The 20,306-nt window shown below is 43.4% G+C and overlaps 1 protein-coding gene across 1 annotated transcript; it reads left to right on the top strand.

Annotated features, from left to right (window-relative positions):
- Positions 1–6,209: 6,209 nt before the first annotated feature.
- On the top strand, positions 6,210–12,985 carry LOC310678874 (nuclear body protein SP140-like protein). Its single transcript, XM_083443397.1, has 8 exons — positions 6,210–6,217; positions 8,006–8,147; positions 8,920–9,085; positions 9,984–10,082; positions 10,380–10,490; positions 11,455–11,597; positions 11,946–11,993; positions 12,690–12,985. The coding sequence occupies exons 2-8, from the start codon at positions 8,007–8,009 to the stop codon at positions 12,741–12,743; spliced, it is 762 nt and encodes a 253-aa protein (XP_083299523.1). The 5' UTR covers positions 6,210–6,217; position 8,006; the 3' UTR covers positions 12,744–12,985.
- The last annotated feature ends 7,321 nt before the right edge of the window (positions 12,986–20,306 follow it).

Here is a 20,306-nt window from a genome sequence, read left to right as displayed (position 1 = left end):
CACAAGATGTTACAAGCAGACTTTGTTCTGATGTATTTGTTAAAACTACATCAGCTCAGCTGCAATTTTGACAATGTCTAGCAGACACAGGAAATAGTTGCAACATACAGTGTTCATTTGCAGGCAACATACATTCATCTTTGAGATTTCATGTCTGGATTAGGAGCGGGGTAGGTTTGCCCTCTGCTGGATATTGTATGCAAGTTCCGATTCAAAATTTTAAGGATAGCCAATTCTTAAGAGCCTGCTTAAGACATTACACTCATCTTATGTCACATTCACACATCATGGAAAACCATAAATCATGGCTTGTGGTGAAAAAAATGTACTGGTGCACACACAGCTGAATGATTCCCTTTTTGTTCCACCCTTACTCAGGCCAGGAACAGCAAACCACAAGCCTTGGTTTATAATGATGTGTGAAGCAATGCTCATGGTTTGTTTCTTTCCAGAAAAAACCAGGGTGGTAAGACAAGGTTTGTTCTTGGCATATTGATCGTGGTTTGAGGCATTAATGCTTCTTAATACTAGTACAGTTGTACCTCGGGTTACATACACTTCAGGTTACATACGCTTCAGGTTACAGACTCCGCTAACCCAGAAATAGTACCTCGGGTTAAGAACTTTGCTTCAGGATGAGAACAGAAATCGCGCCGCGGTGGCAGCGGGAGGCCCCATTGGCTAAAGTGGTGCTTCAGGTTAAGAAAAGTTTCAGGTTAAAAACGGACCTCCGGAACGAATTAGGTTCTTAACCTGAGGTACCACTGTAACTAGAAACTACAAGAAGGGAAAGTGCTCACACCCTCACTGCGGATTTCCAACAGGCATCTGATTGGCTAATGTGAGCGCAGGATGCTGAACTAGATTGGCCATTGGCCTGATCCAGCAGGTCTCTTCTTGTTCTTGTATTAGGATAAAGAAAGTGAGTGCTGGTTCCCACATCACGTTAAGGCGATGCTTATTGTTTATTGGTCCTGGCTCAAGAAAGGGGAGAGTAAAATGGGAGTGATTTTGCAGCATGCAGTATCATGCTGCTTACTCATTATGCCATGAATAATGCCTTATACCATGACAATGTTGTTTTTCTTGTGCGGTGCTACAGGCAGATCATTGCTTCCCAGAGCGAAGGCCCTTCCCACTAGAAAAGTCAAATGCCACACTACACAGGCAGATACATGCTGATTCCTACGCAGAAGTGTCTTCCACTTAAAGTTGTATAACAATGAATTATTTAAAGTATTTTTTCTGCTTTCAATTTGATGAATGCAAAATAAACACTGAAAACATCATAATGGGGAGGGGACTTCTTTTTCAAGTAACAGCAGCCTGAGTTGTTGCTTAAGTTAAAGGACTTCGGTTGTAGGCCTATGGCACCAATTTGCATAAGGTAAGTCATATGTATACATGCAAATTTAGGCTGACTTTCAAAAGGAAAGAGGAGAAGGGGCAAGAGAGCTGAGGACCCCTCTCTGAGCTACCCTCTAATCATGACCTGGCAGCAAACGTTAAGGAGAACAAGAGTTTAAGGCGCTATACAGAAAAGTGTATTTATTCAGGGCCAGTCTGGAACACAACTGTGCCTTGGTTCTGATCTCATGATTGCCACCTCACACCTAAACACGCATTGAAAAAATATCTACTCTTTTATCAATGAACCATCCTAATGGAAAATTAAAAAAGGCAGATCGAATGAAATCTTTATTGTTATGGTTGATGACCAACATTCAAAGGCACGTCAAGTTTTTATAGAGTTTAATAGGAATATTAATTAATATTGTGAATCCAGTTGCAAGTCTTGTCTGCACTGCAGGTTGACTCTCTTCTCTCTGCTGCAGATAGTGGTACTGTCTATAAAGTATTTGCTTTTGGGGTTGTCAGGCTGTTACTTAGTCTGTGTTCACACTCCTATTTACTATGCATTTACTGTGTTTGCAATGCGGGGTTTTTGTTTTGTTCACATGTTATCTGCGATGCATATGCATGCCGTACTTTGAAATAAAATACTAGCGTTTGATGCACTGTTTCTCAAACTATCTTCTCTAAGGCAGTAATGTGAACACAGTTTTAGAGAACATACATCTGCTTCGGTTCTGCAGAAGACAAGACACAATGGCTTCTTCTGCACGCTCCTCCCTTAGTCCTGTTGCCTGTGTGTTGTTGTCCTACCATAACAAGCAGGGCTGCACGGCAGGTTGCGAATCAGGTCAATGGCCCATCAAGAACGGTCAAGAGAAGACACAGTAGCCTTTCTTCCTCCTGCAGTGGAGAATGTGAAGATATATCTATGTTTCTCTGAGCTGCAACTTGGCAACTCTAAAGTGGTCTCATGGGCAGTAGTTTTTAAGGTCAAACAAGCAAATTTAACTGTGTCGGAGAGGAAGCAGGAAGTCACTACATATTTTGGAGCATGAGAGAAATGTGTTCCCAGTGCTCAATCCCCAGTCAGCAGGCCAGCTGCTGCTTTTTTTCATTAGTAAGAAGCATCTTCATAATTTTGAATGGCATAAAAAATAGCTGGATCTAGGAATGCCCCAATAATCTGCAGCGTTTGCTTTCTGATGCGATCCATTAGAGTGAAGCGGGCAAGCATCTTGGACTCCTTTTATATCCAATTCTGTCTGATTCAATTGTAATTGGGCAAGATTATCTGTGACTGGATGAGCAAATGCCTGTCCATGCTGTTGGAGAAAAAGGTTGGCAATATAAACTTCTGTATGCTTGCCAGAGAAATGTTGAATATGATTGGATGTGCAATTGCATGCAAAGAGAAGGATGTTCTCTGCCTGCCTTGTGCCAAGGAAAGGAGACTCTGAGCAAACTATGCCACAAGTACGTTGCAATAAAACAGACACTGCAGTCAGTAATTAGCCATGCATGGCACTAGATCAGACAGCCTCTGAGCATACTCAGAGTGCCTTGCCAAAAGAAAAAAAAGATATGTAGTCATGAAGTTGCCTGCATGGTACAAGGAAAGAAAGTCTTTGGGCACACGCCAAATGCAATATAACTAACTGAGTCTGCTACTGGGCTTCCAGTATATCGATAAACTCATTGGGGGATGGGGTAGCAAATAAGAAGTGAAGTGGGTGTTGAAAACAGAGGAAGTAAAGAAATTAATGGGTGCTAGCCACAGAGGATACACCCTATGTGTGTACAGATGGCAAAGATTTAACAATTGCTCATGCTATCTGCAGATTGTGCAGGTATGTGATGTCTGCATTTAGAAAACTCCAAACTGTAATGCCTGAAATGTGTGCCTAGCCACTAACTGAAGGTGGCAGCAACACTTTATAGTATTATCTGGTTCCCACTAGAGAGAAGTCCCAGGGCTGAACAACCCAGTATTAAAGACTTGTGGCATTTGTGTAATATTTTGCTTATTTGCAAATATATAAATAGAGCTTAAGTGAAGGCAAGAAGCGTGTGCCACTATCAGATCTGCTACCAGGTATCAGAACTACAGAGAGAAATGCCTTGAACCTAGTGATCTGGAGCATACATTTTCCAATTTCTGAAAAGAATGGATGTCAACTGCAAATAAATAAATAAACCTTGGTAGTTTCAAAGTGTTTAGCTTTACTTACTAAATGCAAATAAATAAGCATCACGCTCTGGGCTATGCAATTTACACTAATTCAAAACTTTCCAGAAAAAACACACCCCACTGAAAAATGCTTCCCATTCTTCAGCTAATCTCAACTCTGTCTGGATCTCCTTCACATTCTGTGTCACGGCTAAAATGGCCGCTGTTTCTTTAATGCGAATAATGCTGGGTCAGCATGACTCAGCAGTCTGCACCAAGTTGTGTATATAAGTGAGAAATGTTAGTTTGTGCTGAGGCTGGTGTTTGGGTTGGTTGGTTGATTGGTGCTGGTGTGTGTAGTTATTCAGTCGTGTTTTGCACAAGGACTTTTAAGAATAAAACTCTGCAAGGATATTCTCGTGGACTCTTTTTGTGCCGACAAGGAGACTGAGGAGATAAAGGGAGGTCAGAACCCTTTCCTTCTTTTTTTGCTTTTTACAAACACTGACATTCTGTTCCCAAGAAGGTTTTATTTCTCCACCCAACAAACCTTTCGCCTCAGTTTAGACAAGGGTTGGGAATCAGAGGCCCGGGGGCTGAATGTGGCCCTCCGTGTCTTTCAACCAGGCCCTCTGGACTTTCCAAAGCCACACCCCTACTTCTGAGTATTTTTACTCTGATTATGCTTTTTCCTTGCCTGGAAGGAGATGTGTGAGCAACTTCAAATTCCACCATCCACAGGAGGGGTGGTGGTGTTCTGATGGTTGGGTCTTGCTTGTGGGTTGCCCTTAGGCATCTGGTTGGCCACTGTGAAAACTGAATGCTGGACTAGATGGGCCTGATTCAGCATGCTTGTCATATTCTCATATTCATCCACTTTTGCTTCTGCCCCCAGCCCAGCATGCATAAGGTTACCAGATTTTTTTCAATGAATCCGGGGACACTTTTCAACTTCAATGGATTTTGCCAGGGGACTGATTGGTAAATCCGGGGACTGTCTCCAGGAAACGGGGATGTCTGGTGACCTTAAGCATGCAGTCCCTGAAAGGTTAACTAATAATAATTGTTAGGTTGTGAGTGAACATATCAGATGACACAGCAATTCTTCAAACAGCTCTTGTTTATTCACAGGCCAGGACAGAACTGAACTGAAGGGTTCAGTCAGCCTGCTTATATAGAGCTCCAGTACCACGTAACTGTAACAACTTTCTAAAACTGTCCAATCACTGAACGTCACTTTCGATCCCTTATTTGCATAACTATCTACAGTATCCCCCTGCTGGCCCAGGGTGAGAACTTCAGTACATAACACTAATAATAATAATAATAATAATAATAATTTTTATTATTATTTATACCTCACCAATCTGACTGGGTTTCCCCAGCCACTCTGGGCAGCTTACAACACACAATTGTAAAACATCAGACATAAAAAAATTCCTGATATAGGGCTGCCTTCAGATGCCTTCTAAAAGTCAGATAGCTGTTTATTTCCTTGACATCTGATGGTGGGGTATTCCACAGGGCAGGTGCCACTACCGAGAAGGCCCTCTGCATAGAATGTGACTCTGGACCAAAAAAGGATTCCCTGTCACTGTCACCTTCCAGCCCTCCTTGAACTTTGATAGCTTGCCTTTCAGTGATTTTGCATCAAGAAACCATTTTCTGGCAATGAGCCCCCACATTGACTGGATTGACTTAGCCCTTCAGGAAACACACACATCCCTTTCTCAACTCCATGACTGCTCAGCCACAGAGATACAGTTATTCAAAAACCTATGTCAGCATTTCCTCATGATGTGTGAGGGAGAGAATGGACTCTAAGAGATGGTGACGAGAACAATTTTTTTAAAAAAATATAAGAGGCATACAGTTCAGAGGTGCCAAGTTGAATGAAATATTGTGGGGGGCCAGGTAAGCCATGCCCCACATAACTGATCACACAATGTGGTGCATGCACACTATTTGAATGGCAATTCCTATCAACTTTGAGGGGGTTGAAAACCCCACGACCCCTAGGAGTACAGTTCTTCTTATGTCTTCTTACAGTTCTTCTTATGTCAAACTCATGCTGGTAGCTTCAAGAACACTGTCCAACCATCTCGTCCTCTGTCGTCCCCTTCTCCTTGTGCCCTCCATCTTTCCCAACATCAGGGTCTTTTCCAGGGAGTCTTCTCTTCTCATGAGGTGGCCAAAGTATTGGAGCCTCAGCTTCAGGGTCTGTCCTTCCAGTGAGCACTCAGGGCTTATTTCCTGAAGAATGGAGAGGTTTGATCTTCTTGCAGTCCATGCGACTCTCAAGAGTCTCCTCCAGCACCATAATTCAAAAGCATCAATTCTTCGGCGATCAGCCTTCTTTATGGTCCAGCTCTCACTTCCATACATCACTACTGGGAAAACCATAGCTTTAACTATACGGGCCATGGGTGAAAAAGGAGAGGATGTTAATTCTTTATTGTGCTTTCCTTCCTCTTAAACCAGCTAAGCGAGAGGTTTTTTCGAACAGCGAGTCTCGGCTCGCGACAAAAGCGCCGACCTTTGGAAGAGGAATACTTTCAGTTTCCTTTCCTCGAGACAAAAATCGACGGGGAGGAACTTTCCCTCATTCTCTCTTCTTTGTCTTTTATTGGGCGATATCCTGAGGCCGAGTCCATCTGTTTGCTTCAACCTGGTGGTTGAGGAAAAAGGGGAAAGGTAAGTCAAGGGACTGGTTGATCGCAAAGTGAAGGGACTGGTTGATCGCAAAGGAAAAGGCTCTGGGCGTCGCCTTCTTCGGGTCACCATTTTGTACTTGATAGAAGGGACCGTCTCTTGATTCCCACCGATCCGTTTTAAAACGCGCGTGTCGTGCCAAGTGCGTAAAGTATCACTTGCTCCGGAGAGTTCTGGTTATCTCCGGCTCGTGGGGCATGGAGGTCCCCCGTCTCCTCGGAGGGCGCACGGTCCCACTAGAACCCCCTTGATCTCTCTGTCCATGAAGCAGACAAGCACTCCGGGAGAAACGCGCTTCCAGTCTGCGCTTGGCTCCATCTTGCCACAGACTCCGGAAGCGCCTCTTAACGCAGCAAACAAATCCGAATCGGCGCTGCGTCAAGAGATTGGGGAGAATCGAGCCTCTGCCTAAGTTTCGTGCAAGCAAACTGGGGATGAGGGGTGCCCAATAAACTGGTCTAAGGGCAAAACAAAATGAAGACACGTCTGTTGCGGGCAAGATTTATGTCTTCCCGTCCGTCTACTCCTTCCCCGTCACTCCCATACGAAGGGGCAAAAAGGGGCACCGCGCATCTGAACCCCATTTCCTCTTCCTGCTCTTACTTATGGGGGGCCAGAGCTCTCACAAGCTGTTTCAAATCTAAAGAAACAAGTTGTGCTCACTTTCCTCAAGCGATAAAGTCAGTTCTTCCTCCCCTGGTAAGCGGTCTGAATAAAGGAAGCAAACTTGTTAGGAACACACCCTAAAACCTTTTATTCCATTTTGGAATAAAAAGCTGAAAACTGCAGGGTGTGTTCATTTTCTACCTCTGAGAGTACCAGAAGTTCGGTGGCTGCTGAAGTAGAAACACCCGTAGCTCTGAAACTAATAAGGCACATCTGAAACAAAGCAAAGTGAATATCCTTGCACCCAGAATGTTTAGAACAACTCAGGAGATAATTTTGAGTAATTGGTTGGGGGGATTTTTGATACCTTTGTCAGAGCTACCAACTGAAATGTCCAGCTTTTTATTACAGATATTTGGTCAAACACTAATTTTACTGGACTAAAGGGCTAGCTTCTGTTTGCTGCTGGCAATTCAGACTGCCAGTGTGCCATCAATGGGCACAGACAGTTTTTAGCATCTCCAAGACCTGAGGGATCTGGTGGCGTGATCAGAATGTTGGCTGGCTACTGGGGTGGAGTCAGGTTGAAACCCCGACAGACATGAAGGCAATCTTGGGCCAGTCTCTTTTATCTTGACCTAACCTACCTCACAGGGTTGTTGTATGGATAAAATAAATGGTGGAGAGCCTGGTATGCTACCCTTTGCTCCTTGGAGGAAGGGTGCAATTGAAATGAAACTCATGAGCTTTCATTCTTTCTGAACACTGTTCACCTCCACCCCTAGTTTATTTGTGACTCTTGCTAATCTAAGTTAAACTGAAGCCATCCATGCTCCTAAATTCACATTGGGATCTCACTTTGGCTACAGCTGGGTACTCAAAGTAAATATAGAAGGATAGCCATATAAGTTACTAATAGTCACACAGAACACCTAAAGCTGAGTAGAAGTAGGAAGTAGAAAAATAGCAGCACAATTCTACAGCCTGATCTGAGGTTAGAGATTTATCAAGCCTCAGACATGTTTTTCTTCTTCTAATGCGACCTTTCTGTTTATATGCTATACAGTTCTTTACTTTGAGCTTGAAATGCTTCTTTAAATAGCCATGTTATTTATTGCTTTCATTGACTTTTTTGTGTTCTGGTACTTCTTGCTTTGTTTATAGCATGTCTGCTCCAGGTACTTCAGATGAAATTTTTTGGTGGTTCAGAGCCCATAAAGTACAGATTTCTTTGGCAATCAAAGATACTTTCCCTTTTCTCTATCTCCTGCGAGACAAGAAAAGAATATCCGAAGAAGATTTTAAGGTGATTATTATAGGCATTGAATTTATTTTTTAAAACTCCACCTGGACACGTGAAGTCCATCTAAACTAAGAGTGTGAAATCTTTGTCCCTACAACCAGAAAGGTTTTCTGGGTTATAGGTGGAGCACAGCATGAGAGGCAGTGCAGTATGGTGAACAGGGAGCCAGACTTGGATGCAAAGATCTGGACTCCAACTTCACTCAGTCGGGGTTAGACTAGATGATCCTCAGGATCCCTTCCAATTTTATGATTCTATGATGAAGTTCACTAGGTGAACATAGGCCATTTGCACTCTCCCAGCCTAACCTTCCCCACGGGATTCTGAGAGTAGCCTCCATTCATCGCTCCTGAGTTTGTTTAGGAGCAATTGGTATAAAAATGTTCTAATAGCAACAAAAAACATTGCACGGAAGGAGAAACCTTACAAGTTAGTGGGGAGATGTGAGCCACAGGAAAAAACAAAGAAGACAAACCCCATAACAACAGCCGATTGTGGCTTGTTTCTGAAGAACAATTGGCCAAATGCCTTGAGGCTTTCTCTGGCATTGATAAAAAGCATAGGAAAGGACATTAGCTGGTCTGAGGGATGCTAATTCTGCAGGGTATTTGAATCTGGCAAAGGAAGATAAAACTGCCTTGACAATTTTTGCTTCCTTTGATTGTGCTGGGATAACCACCCAAGTAATCTGCTATTAGATCTGGTGGGAAATAGGAAAGCTACTTTGCATTTTCTCTCTAAAAATGTTTTAAAAGCCTGTATTGTTTCTTTCTAGAATTGGTATGATAATGTAACTGCAAAACCAAATGATATTTCTAAAGTGGTATACGATGTCCTTGAGAGCATTCAGACCAATGTGTTAGCAATAGAGGAGATCTTCTGCAAGGAGAACCTGGAAGCATATCAAAATTTACAGCCATTATACGAAAGCCTAGAAAATGGTAAGTTATCTTGTTGGCTGTGCTAAACCAATCAAATAAGCCTTAAAGATAGAAAAGTCATCAGCATTTACTGAGAAACGGTAGTCAGTCAGTCTTTGGGCCACAAAATCGTGTAGAAGCCATGCATTAACTTTGCCTCGGCCCTCTGCCTGTCTCCTAGGATATAATAATAATAATAATAATAATAATAATAATAATAATAGTAATAATAATGTATTTTGTTTACTTTTTCCAATAGATTGCCTTTTATTGTGAAAAATAGCAAGGTGGTTATTCAAAGTAAAATGACTACACTAAAATAATTAAACATGAACCAGAATATTCAAAACTCAGTAAAGTCAATAGTAAGAATTAGTGTCTAGGAATGTCTGTAGTTTTTACCAGCAGGTGGAACACCTGCACCATAGGTGTCCATTGTGTCTGCAAGGGGAGATAATTCCATAATGTGGAGGCCATAGTGGAGAGGGTCCTTCCAGCCACCGTAAGGTGTATGATTGCAGAACATACAATGATTAGAAAAGGCATTCAGCGATGACAGTGAATGGGCAGGCCCATATTAAAGGCGACACACTTTCAGGTGACCTATGTCAACAATAAAACCTCAATTCAGTAGCAAAAAGGCAACCAATGTATGTATATTTTTATGAGCTGAATGGAGTGAAAGATTAAAAGCCATGGGGATGTGGAGAGTGTGTGCATGAACTTAACAGTTCAAAGCTGGTGATGCCACCTTAGAAGAACTAAGGACACTGTTAAGATTGTGCAAACCTTACACCTGAACTTTACTTGAACCTCTCAGCTCTTTCATAAGCTACAAATAATTTACAATTCATTTTAGCCAATTAATTTAACATTAAGGTGGCAATGCCCTTGTTTTCCTAACACGTGTCCTCTTCAGTTCTCCAGCATGCTCAGAATAGTTCTGCCGCAGTACCTGGTTGCAGCAAAGTACTCCAGGGAGAAATGAGGAAACCTGCGTCCCCTGGGGAGCAACAAAGTGAGTTCAGTAAAAGTCCGTAAATGACGGACAGAGCATCCTGTTTCATTACCACATTCTTGATTATTTGTGCTAGTAAAGCTATCAGGACAGTCACATGTAATCTTGCTTTCAGTGAGTTTGTGCCTGCAAAGGTTTGGGGCAGTCACAGTGTTTTGTTTCCACTCTGACATGAATGCACACTTCGTACCCCATCCTCTTAGCAGGATCAATAATCTGGTAAGACCACTGTCATTCTCTGGAAGGCCAAAACATGGGTATTGCGACAGCTGACATATATTTCTTGATTTCATCTAGGAAAAGGCATGCAGAATAATGAAATACAAGATTTGAGTGTTGAGGTCCGAACACTGAAAGTACGCTGTGGAAGAAGCAAAGGTGTTTTCTATAAGAATAGATTCACAGCAGGTAACCATTGAGTTGGAATAATATAATTATACATGGGATTGCATCTGCTAAAGGAATGTGATACCAACAGCAGATGAAAATATTTTGGTTGTGCAATAGCACAAGGCCTGGCCATGTTGCCCAGAATGCCTGGCTTTGAGAAGAAGGAGCCTCTTGGCCTTTTCTCTGTGTCCAAGTGCAAAGGAGATGTTGGAGAAGCCCTCCTTAAGCCCCATGCTGAAATTCCTTCCCAGCATTCATTCTAGGGCTGTGCCCCTCTAATCTGCCCCATAGCTCTGATTTGGGAGGAGGGTGTCAGGTTGACCCACCTTGGATCAACACTGGGACCCCCACCCCACCTAGCATTTAAGCTGCTTGCAAAAAGCACCATGCAGCTGCAGCATCAGTGAGCGAGACTCCAATCCTGCCTGGTCTATGCTATTGTTTTGCAAGCAGTTTCTCTGCTGGGAAGCCTCTAGCAAAGGAATTCCCTGCACCACACAGAATAGGTGCTTCCACTGAATAACTGCTCAACAGAGGTGCTAATCCTGCTCCTTAGCAAGTGGCTTCTCTCAGGAAGCAGGCTCAGGTAGCAGGCTCCTTCCTAATCCCAGAAGTAAGGGTAAGTCAGGGTCTATTATTGTGATTTTCCTGCATGATGTCCACCTCTCCTTTCTGCCTAATGCCCCACCCCTTGACAACCACCGATTGCTCTGGGCCATCCAGCCTGGCCTATAGTGATCTGTGTTCGTTGGTATCTAATTCGTCTGATGCCAGAGTCCCTCCTAATATGCCAGTTTTGGCCCAAGACTTGGCCAACTCTGGTGCACAGCCCTAGTTCATGACACAATCTTTGTTCATATCTTTTTTCCTAAGTAGATATTGGAAAAGAATCTCCTGTTGACAGAACTTCTTTCTGTCTTCAGTGAAATTTGCCAGACAGGATAAGTGTGTTACATTGATGTGACTTATCTGTTTGTCATAGGTGTTTCAGGGAAATGTATCAAGGGTTCCGATGGAAAATGGTTCACACCATCAGAATTTAAGGCTAAAGGAGGATATAAAAGTTCAAAAGCCTGGAGAAGATGTATCCATTATGGTGGGATTTCCTTAGAAACATTAATAAAGGTATGCAGTTCGCGTATAAAAATATGTTTAAAAATCGGTTTTTACTTGTAATGCCAAAGAATTTCAGGTGATAACATCAAGGCTTTCCAGTTATCCACACATTGTATTCTTATGACTGGTATAATATCTTGCATCACATGTGAATAATTTTCATGCACAGTTGTTGCATGAAAACATTATTCAAGTATGGCCACCTTAAGATCAGTAGCAAAGTGTCCTGGCAGAATGGCATGTCGTCCTACTGACTTTTAAACAGTGATTTATAGTAAGGTGCTACTTATGGCTCTAATTTATTTTGTGTTCATTTTGAGTGCCTCAGAATAAACTCAATACATGTGATTGTTTCAGTGGGGAGAAATACTGAAGCCGCAACCGGAATCCTCAAGAATGCAGAAGGTAAATAATTACTAGACATTCTTACCAGATGGTTGTGTTTTCCACATATATGGCACACCCATGCACACACATTATTCCTTAAGATATTTCTGTGCCCCCCGTTGCACAACAGTGGGTTAGGCGGACAGATTTGCCGCCCAAGGCAAATGGCTTGGCCTGACCTCATGGATGGGATTCACACATGCAACATATGAGGGGAGGAAATCCAAAACAGGCAACAGAGAGATCCTCTTTACTCAGAAGCTGAAATGCCAACCATGACCATTACTAGTGCTACCAATGGCAGTTGATCAGTGGTGAGAGCATTTACAAGGGCACACTTAATTACACACCCTCACCTTAGGGTCCAAGAAATGTTGCATGCGTTTGCTTCCTGCACCTCTCATTCCCACACAAAAATATTGAATTGAGAAAAGAGGAAGGATCACATTTAAAGGAAACTACTAGACGTTATCAGTTGAAGCAAAAATAAAAAAGTCTGTTTCAAATTATATTTTCTTCCCCACACCATTACATGTTTTGATGATGTTGATATACCTGCCAACTGAATATTCTTTATTAAAGTATTTTTAAACCTCCTTTCGGCGAATATTGACAAGAAATACCACATATTACAACCTCTGTCTCTCTCTTATGCTTTCAATAATTTTATTTTTCACAGTGACAGGTGTTGTATTTTTTTCTTCTCCATTTCAGCCAGATGACCTGTGTGCTGTGTGCTCTGTGTGCCGTGAGGAGAGAGGTCACTGATACACTGCAATTCATGTCCCAGATCTTTTCAAGAAGATTGTTGAGGAAAAGTAGTTCACTTCATGTCACATTAGCAGAATGCAAAGTTGGTTGTTGACAGGTGATGGTAAAATAGAACTAAATCAAGCAATGGTCTCCATATACAGTATATCAAAGTGAATGCTATGATATCTTCTCTCTTTAGGGTTTGGTAATTTCAGTAGATGGAAAAGTAGTGGAAGTCAAATTTGTTTAGAAATTTTGGGAAGTGTTTTCTATTCTGTAAGCAATTACTGTATTTTTCGCTCTATAAGACGCACCAGACCACAAGACACACCTAGTTTTTGGAGGAGGAAAACAAGAAAAAAAATATTCTGAATCTCAGAAGCCAGAACAGCAAGAGGATTTGCTGCGCATTGAAAGCAGCAATCACCCTTGCTGTTCTGGCTTCTGGGATAGCTGCGCAGCCTGCATTCGCTCCATAAGACGCACATACATTTTCCCTTACTTTTTAGGAGGGAAAAAGTGAGTCTTATAGAGCAAAAAATACGGTACTTACGTTCCGTCTTCCGACTTGTGAGCCATCCATCCCAAAAGGTGCTAACTTGCTTGCTGTTTTTAAAACCTCTTAACTTTACCCTGTGTTTTCATTTTAAAGTTAAGTGCCTATGAACCAGATAGACTGAAAACTTAGCAGTAACCTTGATACCAAGCCAAAATGTCCTTAGCAACTCTGTTTAGTGACAGCATAATTGAAAGGATGTGTATATGTGTATGCATTTGGAGGGGTTTTTTGTTTGTTTCCATGGGCTAAGAACAAAGAACTGAGCTTGGGGCTGGTAAATGAGAGGTGTGAAGAATCAAGTTGGAACTGCGATGCAAGCAAATCTGGACTTTGCTGCTTGCACTGGCCTCATGAAATGAGGAGAGGACAACATTAGGACAACCCTGGATTTGGCCAATGGATTTTGCTGCTTTTGCAACATTATGACATTCTGGATCCTTTTGGAGAGGATTTTGCTTCCCATCTTTGTCTGTGTAAAACTTCTGTCTCAGTGCCATTTGGGAGAAGGCAACCCAGCAAACCTCTATAGACAGGACCAGGGCTAGACATTTTGACACCTGAGGCAAACCACCAAATGGTGCCCCTCACCCCCTCTCTCGCCCTGACCTAGCCACTGTGATCCACGCGACGGTCACCTCCAGACTGGATTATTGTAACTCGCTCTACGTGGGGCTGCCCTTGAGACTGACCCAGAAACTCCAGCGGGTGCAGAATGCCGCAGCGAGACTCCTTACGGGGTCTTCGCTGCGAGATCACATTCACCCGGTGCTATACCAGCTGCACTGGCTCCCGGTGGAGTACAGGATCAGGTTTAAGGTGCTGGTTTTAACCTTCAAAGCCCTATACGGCCTAGGACCCTCGTACCTACGGGACCGCCTCTCCTGGTATGCCCCACAGAGGAACTTACGGTCTTCAAATAAAAACATCTTGAAGGTCCCAGGCCTCAGAGAGGTTAGGCTGGCCTCAACTAGAGCCAAGGCTTTTTCAGCTGCGGCTCCAACCTGGTGGAACATTCTGTCACAAGAGACTAGGGCCCTGCGGGACTTGACATCTTTCCACAGGGCCTGCAAGACAGAGCTGTTCCACCAGGCCTTTGGTCAGGGTGCAGCCTGACTCCCTCCTTTGGCAATCTTTACAAAACTTTAGTTATGGTTGCCATCAATTTTCAATTTGATCTTAATTAATTTTTTATAATGTTTTATAATGTTGCACTATTTTAGTGTTGTTAGCCGCCCTGAGCCCGGCTTCGGCTGGGGAGGGCGGGATATAAATAAAATTTTTTATTTTTATTATTATTATTATTATTATTATTATTATTATGTACACCAGGAAGAAGTGGGGAATAAATATTGACATTGGGATCTGCTACGCCTGTGGATCCTGCCGCCTGAGGCAGTCATCTCACCTGACCTCGTGGATGGGCTGGCCTTGTCCATAGTGGCAAATGTGTCTGCAACACCTTCTCATGCCTCAGTCTTTTTCTATTTTTGCTTGTGTATGGATTAGGGTTAATCTGCTTAGATAGGATGATTCCTTCACTCGAATTTTTATTTACTCTTTTCCAGAAAGGGTGCCCAGTTTGTAAATGTTTGATCAGGAAATAAAGCTTTTCAACTTTAGTCTGGCTATTTGTCTATATTCTTCCTTGCAAAGAGAGATCCTGAATTGTGTGTCTGAGGCCTGATCACCTTGGCACACACAGCAATGCTGTTGTTTTAAAGTTCACAATCCAGTTCTGACCCCCAAACTGGGTCATAACTGGGTCATAACAATATGAGCCCAAGGCAGGCTCTTATGCACCACCTTCTGCAGCTTAATCTACACCTTATGTCTGCAACCCACAGACTGAAGGACCTACAGTGGGTCATCAGAACCCACAGCTGGGTTGTGAGGCCATATCAGGTGAGTCACGACAAAACTCACCACACCACCATGCAAACCTGTAGCCTACTATTCTCTTTCCTATGTGAGGGTTTCCTCCTCACTTTGGACTGGTCCACCTTTGCCACCCTCTGTTGGAACCATGCTGCTTGGCTTTGGAAGAGGCTATCCATCCAATTTCAGCAGCCTCACTGAAACAGTGTCATGGAGAGCAGGCTGTGGTGGGAAGCTGAGAAGCCACAGGTCACTTTTCTTCTCCATAGGTAAAAGCAGCTGGAATCAAAAAGAGGATACAACTACAGTGGTACCTCGGGTTACATACGCTTCAGGTTACATACGCTTCAGGTTACAGACTCCACCTCAGGTTAAGAACTTTGCTTCAGGATGAGAACAGAAATCGTGCTCCGGCGGCACAGCAGCAGCAGTAGGCCCCATTAGCTAAAGTGGTGCTTCAGGTTAAGAATGGACTTCTGGAACGAATTAAGTTCTTAACCTTGAGGTACCACTATTAAAAAGGGAAAAAATGTTTGACCAACAATACATGAAATCATGGCGCCCATCTACTGAAAAAAAACCTATGTACCAAGCACATATGTGATGAGTGCTAGCATTATTAGGCACTTTGTAAACAACAAATTATGTTCCTGGAGGAGCAAAGAAGAATATTATTAGTAGTAGTTTGTCTTGTGTATCCACAAGACTTGTGAGTGCATGACTATACACAGTCCAGGGAGAAGAATGTGTTGTCTTAAAAACTTTTCTCAGTGTTGCATGTGGAGAGGTGAATTTGACATTTGAAGACAAGTAAACGCAAGCAGAATAAACGGGCTACATTGGATCACTCTCTGGGATGTGAGAAAGTATTATGATACAATTTACCCAAAATCTGCATCACTGAAAGGTGCTTCCATTCTTCAGCTAATCTCAGTTTTGCCTGGATCTCATTCACACTTTGCCCCAAGGAGGTATTTCCCCCTCAGTTTGGACAGTGGATGGTTAACTTGAGGCCAGGGGATTGGTTGTGGCCCTCTATACCTTTCAATCTGGCCCTCTGGACTTTCCCCAGCCACACCCCTTCTCCCTAGATGACACTGCCTCCACACCCTTTTAGAGTTGTAGAATGGAAGTCCAAAATCTGGACTCTTGTGTAGGGGAAAAAATACTTTTAAAAGCTATACTGCAGAAAAGCATCTGTCTTAAACACTTAAATGTTACAAAAGTGACAAAAAGAACTAGCAGTGGTTCAGTTCTTTAAAACATTCTCCCTCTAATCCTCATCCCAGAGGGAATTTAAACATAGTTTTTATCTCTAAATTCAAAATGCACCTCTCCCTGTTCTCTGCATGCTGGCATCTCACAGCACCTTTTTCTCTCTCTGTGTTGTAAGCAGCTCTAGTTACACATTTACATAGATTTCAGATTTCAGACCTCCTGTTAAATCAGGAGGCTTATAGCTCCAGATGCAGTCACCACCACACCCAGTGGAAAAACACCAGTTCTGTCCCCATACAAAACAACAACAACCCACAACAGACATAAACACAGCAATATATGTGCATTAAACATATAATCAGGGCTTTTTTTCAGACAGAACTCGCTGGAATTCTCAGGTGGGCACCATTGCCATTATAAGAGAAGAATAAAGGCATTCATTGTGAGTTCTGGCACCTCTTTTTCTAGAAAAATATCTCTGCATATAACTTTAACACAGCCCTCCATTGCACACTCCTTGAGTGTTTTTGCCTAGCTGCAATGTGTCCTTGAACTCTGATAATGCTTCTTCCCTGCCTGGATGATAGAGATGAGTGTGCAGGTAAATTCATGTATATATTGCTCCACCAACTTTTCCTTCCGGCCTCTCCAACCAACGCATCTGGCCCCTGAAAGGTTTGTCTAGCAGGGAACGCAGCTCATGGACTGAAAAGGGTTCCCCCATCCCTGCCACGCATTTCTCAAATTGATGCCATTCCTTTCTCACACTCATGCAGTGTCTCCCCGTCTGTGGAATGCTCTCCCCAGGGAAGCTGGCCTGGTGCCTTCATTACGCACCTTTAGGCACCAGGTCTGAAGCTGAAATCAAAACTTCTACCAGGTTTTGAAAGAAGCTTTAAAAGGCAAGAGGATCCCTACCATCTTTAAAATGTGCTGAACTGCACAGATTGGGGCAAAAAAAGGGAAATGTTGTAATGTGATGCATCCAATGTAGTGCTAAGCTAGAAACATACTTTTTGCTGGTGCAATATTTTGCAACGGTAGGATGCTGTTGTGCAAGAGAATGCATAAGCAAGATGCTGGTAACTTTGCGGTAAAAAATAGCATCACTTCCAAATACGTGCTTCAATATTACAGCTATTCAGCCATACGACTTTAGTGTGTTTTGGGTGTAAGAAGTGACTTAAAATAAAATCATCAATGTCTAATCAGCTGATACCCAGATGTTGCTCTCTCTGTTTAGATGGATGTAACTCCATATCTTCATCTTCCTCACAACTCCTCTTGTGGCGACTTGGTGTGTAGGATGTTGAAGGGCAAACTGGAGCTTGGCTGGCACTGGTGTAGGCTTAAATCTCAAGTTAAGGACAATAACGGTTATTGTTGTGATCTACCCAGCATGATTTGATCTGGTATTTCAACTGTACGGAATGATTTAAAATAAAAGATGACGGAGAAACAAGAACTATTCTGTCATGGGCTGTGTGCAACAAAAGAATATATTCCACATAATAGTGCTGTGCAAATGTACCGTACCTTTAACTATGCATATTCTCTCACTACCATTTGGGATATTTTTCCTTTGAGTGGTTCTACAGAGATAGAGCTCAACCACAGGAAAGGGAAAGGCCACAGCTGTGTGGTACAGTCTCCACTTTACATACAGATGATCCCAGGCACTCAAAACGGAAGCGTGGATCTCAAATCGGAAGCGCAACACTCAAAATGGAACATGTTTGGCTTCCGGAAAAAGTTCGCAAACCGGAACACTTACTTCCGGGTTTGCAATGTTTGGGTTCCAAGTTGTTTGAGTACCAAGTCGTTTGAGAATCAAGGTACCACTGTATGTGTCTAAGGTGCTACATCCTTGGGAATCATGATACAGTACTAATTCCTAAATCTTTAATCTCTCTCACTTTATCTGTCTTACAGTGCTGGTTGGTCAGTACTGTAGATGATCCCACTATAGAAGAACTTGCTGAAGAAGCTTGACACAGACAAGTTTGACATACTGGTGCTTGTCAAATCGTTTGACTGTGATGGAAAGAGTGGGACACAGTTATCACTGGCTGCATATTCAGCCTCTTCTGTTTGTTCACACTCAGGGTAAAGGTAAAGGGACCCCTGACCATTAGGTCCAGTCACAGACGACTTTGGGGTTGTGGCGCTCATCTCGCTTTACTGGCCAAGGGAGCTGGCGTACAACTTCCAGTGTGATGGCCTGGGACTCGGGGTTGGGCTTGGAGCCAGAGGAGTCTCAGTCCACATCAGATTATTTGCCTCAGGCAGCAGCTGAACCTAGTCTGGGACCTGATTCTGCACAGGTTCCCCTGCAACAAGCACCAGCTGGGCCGACTCAGGGGCCTGAGCCTGCCCTGGCTCCAGATGCGGGGATTACCTCGTTGCCTTCAGCTGGGCAATCACTTACAGCTGCTCCACTACCAGTTGGGTCAGGAGAGGCTGAGGTGGCCTCTGGGTCTAGTAACCCACCGACATCTCCCGAGCTGCAGAGACTGCGGTCTGAGAGAAGGAGAGACCTGAGTACTCGCAGGAGAAGTGCTTGCCTTGGGGCGAGACAGGAAGGGGAGTCACTGGGGGATCAGGACTGGCCGTTACCCCGACAGAGATAAAAGGCTGCTGGATCCCGCCCCAGGTTGTGAGAGCAACATTGCTGTTTGCCAGAACCTGACCTTGTGCCTGACCTTGCCTGGTTTCCTGCCTCATGTCCTGCCTTGGCCCTGTTGGACTGACTCCTCACGGAACCCTTGGATTCGGGACCGGACCTGGACCACGCTACTCGGGTTACTCCTGGCCCCAGGGCCCAGGGTTACTCCTGGGCCCAGAAGCCAGCATGACTAAGCCGCTTCTGGCAAAACAGAGCAGCACACGGAAACGCCGTTTACCTTCCCGCCAGAGAGGTACCTATTTATCTACTTGCACTTTGACGTGGTTTTGAACTGCTAGGTTGGCAGGAGCAGGGACCAAACAATGGGAGCTCATCCCATCACCGGGATTCGAACCGCCGATCTTCTGATTGGCAAGCCCTAGGCTCTGCGGTTTAACCCACAGTGCCACCCGCATCCCTTACAGTCAGGGTACTAGCATGTTAATGGATTCATTGCTGTATTGACACATTCTTCAGCCAGTGAGAAAGCTGAGACTTCCCCACACCCTATTTCCCAGATTTTTGATTACTTGCACTCACACATGTATTCAGCACCTGAAGTTGGGAGGATTGTAGTGTGTTCTAATGCTACCTTTTTTGGGGGGGGTCCCTACTTCTGTGGCTGAAAAGAAATTAAGCAGGTGAAGTGAAGCTACTCCTACCATTTAGGTTAATGCCTGAAAAAGCTTCGCTAGTTAATTTTTTGCATGAGCCTGTTAGGATGTGCAAAACTAGCTTCTTTATTTTAACAACCTTTTCTGTATTTCCTGACAATATTATTGGATAACTATAGGAAGGTAGCAGAATGGCTTTAATATTCCTGCTATTCCGAAAAAGGCTGTTGTGCATATATAATATTTTCTTTCCAGACCTTAGAACAGCCGATCCGCATCATAACAGAAAGCCAGCACATTCATGACTGCATCTTGCATGCATAAAGGCATGTACAATATCACTGGCTGACCACACAATTTAAATTTTCAACAATAATTGCATTCTCTAGTCCCCATATGAAAAGCAGTAGTGAAAGCTGAAAAGCATTCCTTCTGTTCCTTGAACTTTGTCTGTTTCCTGATAACACTTCCTGCAAGCGATGTTTGTATGGAAAGTCTGCTAGTTTCGTTCCACCCCTTTGCAGTTTTGCAAAACAGTGATTACGGTAAACTTAACACATTCTCTCTCTCTCTCCCTTTTGCCTTTTCCACATTACAGGGAATGACTTCTTTCACTCAGGTGTGTTTTTGTGTAGAAAGCTTGCTAG

Source organism: Podarcis tiliguerta (genome assembly GCF_965153285.1).
Source record: "Podarcis tiliguerta genome assembly, chromosome: 5".
Lineage (NCBI taxonomy): Eukaryota > Metazoa > Chordata > Lepidosauria > Squamata > Lacertidae > Podarcis > Podarcis tiliguerta.
The sequence above is the reverse complement of the archived record's forward strand: the minus strand, read 5'-3'. Positions and strand labels throughout refer to the sequence as shown.

Bases quoted from the DNA above. Each gene is read 5' to 3' on its own strand.
- LOC310678874 (XM_083443397.1), top strand. From the start codon at position 8,007: ATGTCTGCTCCAGGTACTTCAGATGAAATTTTTTGGTGGTTCAGAGCC. The intron at 10,083-10,379 runs GTGAGTTCAGTA...GATTTCATCTAG, and splicing joins GTCCCCTGGGGAGCAACAAA to GAAAAGGCATGCAGAATAAT. The intron at 11,994-12,689 runs GTAAATAATTAC...TCTCCATTTCAG, and splicing joins AATCCTCAAGAATGCAGAAG to CCAGATGACCTGTGTGCTGT.